The following is a 6,804-nucleotide window of genomic DNA, read 5'->3' as shown; positions in this document are numbered from 1 at the left end:
CTCGACTGGGGGAAACGTATGATCAACAAGTTCCAATATAGCCAAAGCAGCAAAAAACATATTCAAGGGCTCATAAATCTAAGACAAAATGGGCGTAGGTCATGAAAAAGATATTATTGCAGATCATGGTTATTAGGTTGCAAGTTAGCAAAAATAATTCGTGTTTCGGGAACTTTTTCAGCATTTGAACATTCATTTTGATCCCTTAACATAGTCGTCAAAACAAAAATTGTCAAAGACTTTGAAGCGGCTGTTTATATGGTCTAGTTTTAAGTTACCTTACACAGTACAAGAACTTCATTTTTTAACCATCCTTTTCAACATACCAATTACAGCCAGGGGTAATCATATCGCCTTGAATAGTCTACACATAGGGTTAGTTCCTTGCATATAAGAACTTTGTACTTTTTGCAATACAGATCAAGTAACCAACAACATTAAGAGGAATAACAATCAAAGAGGCATAACTAGACATAATTATTTCTAACCAAGTGATACGACTTTCTACACAAAAATATATCAGGTACATACTGTTGCTGCCAATATAATCATGTACCAAGTTTCATTTGAATTTTTGTAACAGTTTTCTAAGTTATAACCAATGAGGTTTGTGGCCAATGACCAAAAGGCTATGATAATAGTTTTGTTTTATGAAATCAGACCAACTAAAGCTGACTGACTGGCTTTTTAAAATTCCTATTCATGGCCAGACTTGCTATACTTTTAAAAGGCAAAATATTAAATAGCTATTTGTCTTTGTGGATTTTAATGAATGTTGAGTACTGCCATAATGCTGTACAGTTTAATGTATTACTGTTTACAATTTTCTGTTCTTGACAAGTATTATAAACCAGCAATTGGAAACAAGTCTTGTTTTTTTGTATATTTTATTTATATCACAACTAAATTTTGAATTCAAATAAATACACTCCAATAGATAAGACTCTTCACTTCACATCATTTTAACAAGAGATTTTCTTTACATAATTTACCTTACATCAATAAAATAGTGCTTTAACACAATGAAATTTTTTTTTCAACTTTTCTGATGGAATATAAACACGAAGTGCCATGTCACATGTATGGTGATTTTCACTTGACCAATTAGCAGAGTGTATGAGGAGTGTCAATAGTCTATTGGTCATTTGCAAACTCGGCGGGATCCTTGCTGCGAAATCTGTGACTCTCCACTTGCAGGTATTTGTATGCCATATACGTAAGGTATAGAGCTGAAAAACATAATCAAAGCATTACTCTACTGATCAAAGACATATGATATTTTGAAAGTCTTTCAACCAATTTTTCACTAAATCATTTAAATTACAACTGTATAAATTATGGTTTTCAGAATAACAATAACTTTAGCCCTTTCAATATTTTGAACATTATAAACATGACAGAAAATGTAATGAATTGTGTTTAAATGAAGTAATATAAGGTTTCAACTGCCATATGTAGATTTTGTATGAATTTTTAATATAATCATATTTTAAGTTTTCAATTCAGGGATGTGATTGACCTGGCAGCTGAAGGGCTAAAACAATTTTGGTGATGGGTTTTGGTGGCACTTGGGGGGTCAAAAGAGGTGAAGTACCCTTCCACAGTTGCAAAACTGGTTTTTTAGAAGCCTTTTTGAGGGTTTTGCTGACTTCAAATTTGAAGCAAACTTGAGTTTGAGTGTCAATACTAACAGAAGATAAAGTAACAACCAAAAGCATCAAATTATTTTCTTATCAATTTTAATTTTTTTTTTTTTTATCCCTATAGCCATCTAGAAATCTGCAGAAAAATCACATCCTTAAGTCAATAAACTTTTTGTTTTAATAGGTGAAACAGGTTTCTTTTATGCATTTATTTTACCAGGGGTGGTATTCATAAAACATCTCGAGTTATTTCCTACAATAAGTCATTTTCCTAACTCAAGAATCTCACAGGTCATTTAAATATTTCTGAAATACTTTATTATCATTGCCTTTTTTTAAAACATGTCTTTCTCGGCTTGCTCATTAATGATTATACTTCAGTGACACATGTATTAGATTTTCCTCCAATTGATCGGACAATCAAGGTTCATAACCTAACAAACATTTAGTCATTATGTTATAAGATGCCCAAGGTCAATAAACAAATAGCACCAAGTATTGTGTGAACATCTTGAATGGCTTCAAACATCTGCTCATTTGGGGTGAGGATGACAAAAGCCAATGCAAACTGAAAGTATGTTTAGTTTTCAAAAGACAAGCAAGAAATGCAAACAGAAGAGAGTTTGACACTCTTAAGTGATACTCACGGGGAATAACAAGCAAGGTTTGTCTCCTAAACCGGAGAAATACACTGTATGGCTTTTGCATGATTGAGGGAAATGCTCTCGTTTCATACGGCGAAGTTCCAAACTTGACCATCCTGTTGACATGGCCAATGTTTCCCCATGCTCTACCCACAGTGCCCGTGAGCTTCATCTTGACCTGAAATAGAATAAAAATTAAACATTTACACACTGTCAGCAAGTTTGCCTTGCAGGATATAAAACATGAACTGAGTTTAACAAAGGTGCTCGTCACATTACCTGGATACAGTAATACATTTTTTTATTATTATTATTATTTATTTTGGTCAAAATAGTGAATATGTCATTTCAAAAATTATTCCAAAATTTTTCATGAAAGAAAATTAGTATAATATTATATAAATAAATATAAGGTAAACATGTGCAAAAAATCATCAATTCCAAACGGACCTAATCAATAGAGCATAGTTTCTAAAATAATTGAGATAATCTAATAATTTTTACTGTTTTGATAAGGTAAGATTCCTATCTACAAGAAAAATATAACTTTTATGCTAGTAAGATTGACCTTTACGGCATATTTAAACAAAATGCACCGACCAGAAACTGAAATTCGCCATTACGAAAGAACTGGGAGGTTGAAAAACAACGGATTTTTCCCCCCTAAAACACGTTAAGAACAGACTGACATGCAAACTTTGCGCATGCATTACAAAGAGAAGCTTAAAATATCATTCCTACCCATAAAAACTCGTTGAGTCAGACGCATATTTATCCAAATAGAACGTTTTTTGTTGCAGTATTTCTACTTTCACTTTGGATAACATTTGAATGTTTTTCCAGTTACGTCATTAAAACAAGGAAAGTCTATGGTAGCCGTGCAATGAAAATGCTTCGTGTATTTAAGTCATAGCCGAGTGCGCGGTCAAGGTCAAAATTGCAAGAAGGTGATTCTTTTACGCTTAGCAATGTGCATAAGCATAAAAATAAATAACTTCTAAACAAGAATGATTTCTTGCTTATCTGTTTAGACTCGAGTTCCGCCGCGGGATCATAAAATCGGACGATTCTCACGCTATTGTTCATATGAAACTTGGCGGTAAGCCAGCCACTCGGAGGAACTCGGGGGGATTTTAGCGAGGGCAACAGTTTTACCCTCGGAGGTAGTCTAAAATAATAGACGTGTTATACGGGATTCTTCCAATCCTTAACGTCTAAACGGGAATGTGCAAAAAACGGGGGTGTTTTAAAAATATTGAAATTGTTTTAAGTGAAGTATTTTATGGTTGAAATTGATCATAAAGAGTTATATTCATATTTTGCCATGTAAGTGAAATGTTATTTTGCACTAAACAAGCATTTAATGCATTAAAACAAGTTGTTTACCTTTCCAATAAAACGAAAGTTGACTGACACAGATAACAATTATGCGAAGGGGAACAACTCGATACAATCGTAATAACTCGGCCTCCTCCGACAAAGCTTCGAGATAGATCTCGTTATACAATCGTAACAACTCCGCCATGGCCGAAATGTTCCGAGCGATTTAAAACTGTGCCCTGAAGCCTTGCAGGTGCCCTTCATGTATATATCGTTATGTTTTGACAGAATGAAATGAAGAAAAGCCGTCAAATTCATAATTATAAGTTGGATAAAAAAAAAATTGTGTACGGAACTAATATAAAATAACATTATCTGGTAATATTTCTTGTTTTTATGATATTTTATAGACGCTATATGCCTTAACCCGGAATCCTGATCGGAACAACTACCCACTTTTGATACTAAACAATTTCTACGTGAAGGATTTGCCATATCAAAAATCTAAAAAAAATCCGTCAACGTACAATTATTTGGACTACCCTCGGAGGAAACCCGCGATCATCGAATTAAGCCAAGCATCAAAGTAATTTCTAGCAGCCTAAGAAATAAAATCACAGCTTTAAAATGAGTGTGCAAAAATCCTCAAACGTTGAGAGGTAAAAAAATATATAGTTAAAGAACGAAATGTCAGCAGTTTACGTCGCGAAAATACATTACTTTAAACATATTGCAAGCAATTTATAATTATAAAAATCATAAAGGAATTTCAAATAAAGTAATCGAAAAAACTATATACAATTGCTGTATGTCGGCTTATAAATTGTGAAACAGAGCTAAATATTCGTATTTCTATACTAACCGTCAAAAAAGTCCTTGAGAAAAATGACTCTGTCGTTATGTTCGAATTTCTTTATACGTTATTTTATCTGCATAATTATGGTAGATAGATAAGAAATTAATTAAATGTTTTCATTGATAAACTATTTATTTATTAGATTTTTCTTTTTTCTCAATTTACAATGTTTTAATACGAACTTTTCTACAACTTTGGCCTTGACATTCAGAGTTGGCCAAAAAAGTTGCAAGGTTGATGTTTTTCTCCTATGAAATAAAATGGCACGTTCTGTTCACACAGAAATTTGTCTTGTCGTTTAACTTTTTAGTTTCTCATCATGAGAAACAGGAGTAACTCTGGGGTACGGCTAGATTACTACCAACGATTGGTGACTAAAACTATATTGAAGCAACAGGTAACAGTCATTGATATTTTACATCAATACAAGATAATGATTTATGACAAGTTATGACAATTTATTTTGATGAAATGACTACTTTGTTATGAATTTTTTTTTGTTACAAGTCACTGTTTATTATTTTAGAATGGTGATATCATCCTGTTCACACAGCAGTTTGTCCTCTTAGTGCAATAATGCAATAACTGCATACTGGTTGAGTTTGTAAATCCGAACAGTTTTGACAGTTTTTTAACAATATCTTTGCGAGTTTTGGTTCAAGTAACTTCAAACTTGGCATTAATAATGTTTGGTTCAAACCTCAGCCTCTGCTGAAGTACACATTCACAAAATAGTTTGATTCATAAACGCAAAACGTTAATTTCAAACACAGTAAATCACCATTCAATCGGTGAAATGGAGTATGTAAATCCCGATCGCTTTTAAAATTATATTTTATCTAAAAATAGATTGCTATTCCGTCATAGTTTGTTTTTATTTCTAATCAAACACATAATGGGAATGGGAATCAACTCGAACAGAATCTAATCTTAGAAAATTTGTGTTGTTTCCCTTGCTTCAAAAATCTAAGAACATTCCTTACCCATGATATTGATTACAGTGCGATTTAAAATCTGTGACGTCATTCCCTGCGTGCTGCATATTTACATTTCACCTGATTAGGAGTTTGACAGGGATTTATAAGAAAAATACTCACCTATTGACCTAAACTTGACGAAAATTCGCATTCGTTGCTAAGGCAAGCGTTTGTATCGATCTAGATCATCGAATTATTGATCAAGGTAAACAAACGCGTAATTTAACAGGTGTTCGGTATTTATAGACTGTTCGGATTTACAAACTCAACCAGTATATACAGATAGATGCAGATATTGCGTTCTTGCACCAAGACAAGCTTGTCTTCATATAGATCTTCAGAACCATTTAAACAAAATTTGAATGTGTACTAAATGTAATGACAGACTTATCTTTTACAAGTTACTTAGTATTATTTTGAAATGGTGACATTTAGAATCCAGTAACTGGACTGTTCGGAACAGCAGAACATAGCAGTCATGCCTGGGTTCGAGACAATGTGTACACCATTTTGGCAGTCTGGGGTGTTGCTTTGGCATACAGGAAAAATGCTGACTTGGATGAAGATCTGGCCAAAGCTTATGAGTTGGAACAGGTGAGAGATTAATGGCAATTATATTTTCTATTTTTTTCTGACATGAATAGATTATAAAAGAATTTTAAAATAATAGGGAAATGAACCAATATATCCAAAACAGTAGTTCGGCAGCGGAAGTCGAGTACCTTGCATCGGAGTGTATAGAAAATGTTTTTGCGTTTTTAAGTAGCTTTGACCCTCCAGTTTATGAATCCGTTTGATGGCCTCGCGCCACCCTTGGGGAAATCGAGATATTCAAGATGGCGTCCAAGATGGCCGCCAAATTTAACCCTAATCACCAATTAACTCCTAATTTTGTTTTAATGATTTAATTTCTGTGCAAAATTATACCATAATGTATTAATATTGCAAACCGATCAATTCTAAAATATTTTATACCATGTTTAGGCCATCATGGCGTCTAAAATGGCCGCCAAACTAAAATGATTGACAATTGAGTGAGGCTTTGTTGCAAATACCATCATTGTTTATGCACATGCATCTCGTTTTAACATAACGATGTATTAATGCAATATATTTATCACAAATAGCATTATAAAGACACATTTTAACCAAGATGGCGTCCAATATGGCCGCCAAAAAAACATAAATTAGCACAGACTAAATAAAACGGGCACAATCGATTACAAATGTATAAAAAATGTATATTACAAATGTATAAAAACAATGGCATTTTCCTTTATTTAGAATTACACTGTAGTTTATGGTATGTATTAATAGCTTTAGAACAATTACTACATCAGTTCTAACTTAAATAGAGAAGTTAG

General features: G+C 33.1%; 2 protein-coding genes across 20 annotated transcripts in view; one reads left to right on the top strand and one right to left on the bottom strand.

Moving 5' to 3' along the window:
* Nucleotides 1–749: 749 nt before the first annotated feature.
* LOC128228309 (cytochrome b-c1 complex subunit 8-like) lies at nt 750–4,607 on the bottom strand. 2 transcript variants are annotated; one of them, XR_008259905.1, is made up of 3 exons: nt 4,470–4,607; nt 2,291–2,465; nt 750–1,229 (listed from the first exon to the last, which is right to left on the bottom strand). XR_008259905.1 is itself a non-coding variant. In XM_052939547.1 (2 exons), the coding sequence occupies exons 1-2, from the start codon at nt 2,457–2,459 to the stop codon at nt 1,135–1,137; spliced, it is 264 nt and encodes an 87-aa protein (XP_052795507.1). In that variant the 5' UTR covers nt 2,460–2,465; the 3' UTR covers nt 750–1,134. The 2 variants fall into 2 exon arrangements, 1 of the variants encoding a protein (XP_052795507.1); XM_052939547.1 differs by lacking the exon at nt 4,470–4,607.
* A 60-nt stretch (nt 4,608–4,667) lies between these two features.
* The window catches only part of LOC128226735 (phosphorylase b kinase regulatory subunit alpha, liver isoform-like), a 47,470-nt gene continuing 45,333 nt past the window's right edge, over nt 4,668–6,804 (top strand). For all 18 annotated transcript variants that reach the window (XM_052936744.1, XM_052936761.1, XM_052936759.1 and 15 more), the window contains exons 1-2: nt 4,668–4,860; nt 5,876–6,034. In XM_052936744.1, coding sequence (XP_052792704.1) covers nt 4,783–4,860; nt 5,876–6,034 — 237 coding nt within the window. In that variant the 5' untranslated portion in view covers nt 4,668–4,782. The remainder of the gene's footprint in view (nt 4,861–5,875; nt 6,035–6,804) is intronic.

Source organism: Mya arenaria, chromosome 3 (genome assembly GCF_026914265.1).
Source record: "Mya arenaria isolate MELC-2E11 chromosome 3, ASM2691426v1".
NCBI lineage: Eukaryota > Metazoa > Mollusca > Bivalvia > Myida > Myidae > Mya > Mya arenaria.
The sequence above is the reverse complement of the archived record's forward strand: the minus strand, read 5'-3'. Positions and strand labels throughout refer to the sequence as shown.

Excerpts from the sequence above, each read along its gene's own strand:
- LOC128228309 (XM_052939547.1), bottom strand. The coding sequence starts at position 2,459 with ATGAAGCTCACGGGCACTGTGGGTAGAGCATGGGGAAACATTGGCCAT. Across the intron at positions 1,230-2,290 it reads AACCTTGCTTGTTATTCCCC|CTCTATACCTTACGTATATG; the intron begins GTGAGTATCACT and ends TATGTTTTTCAG.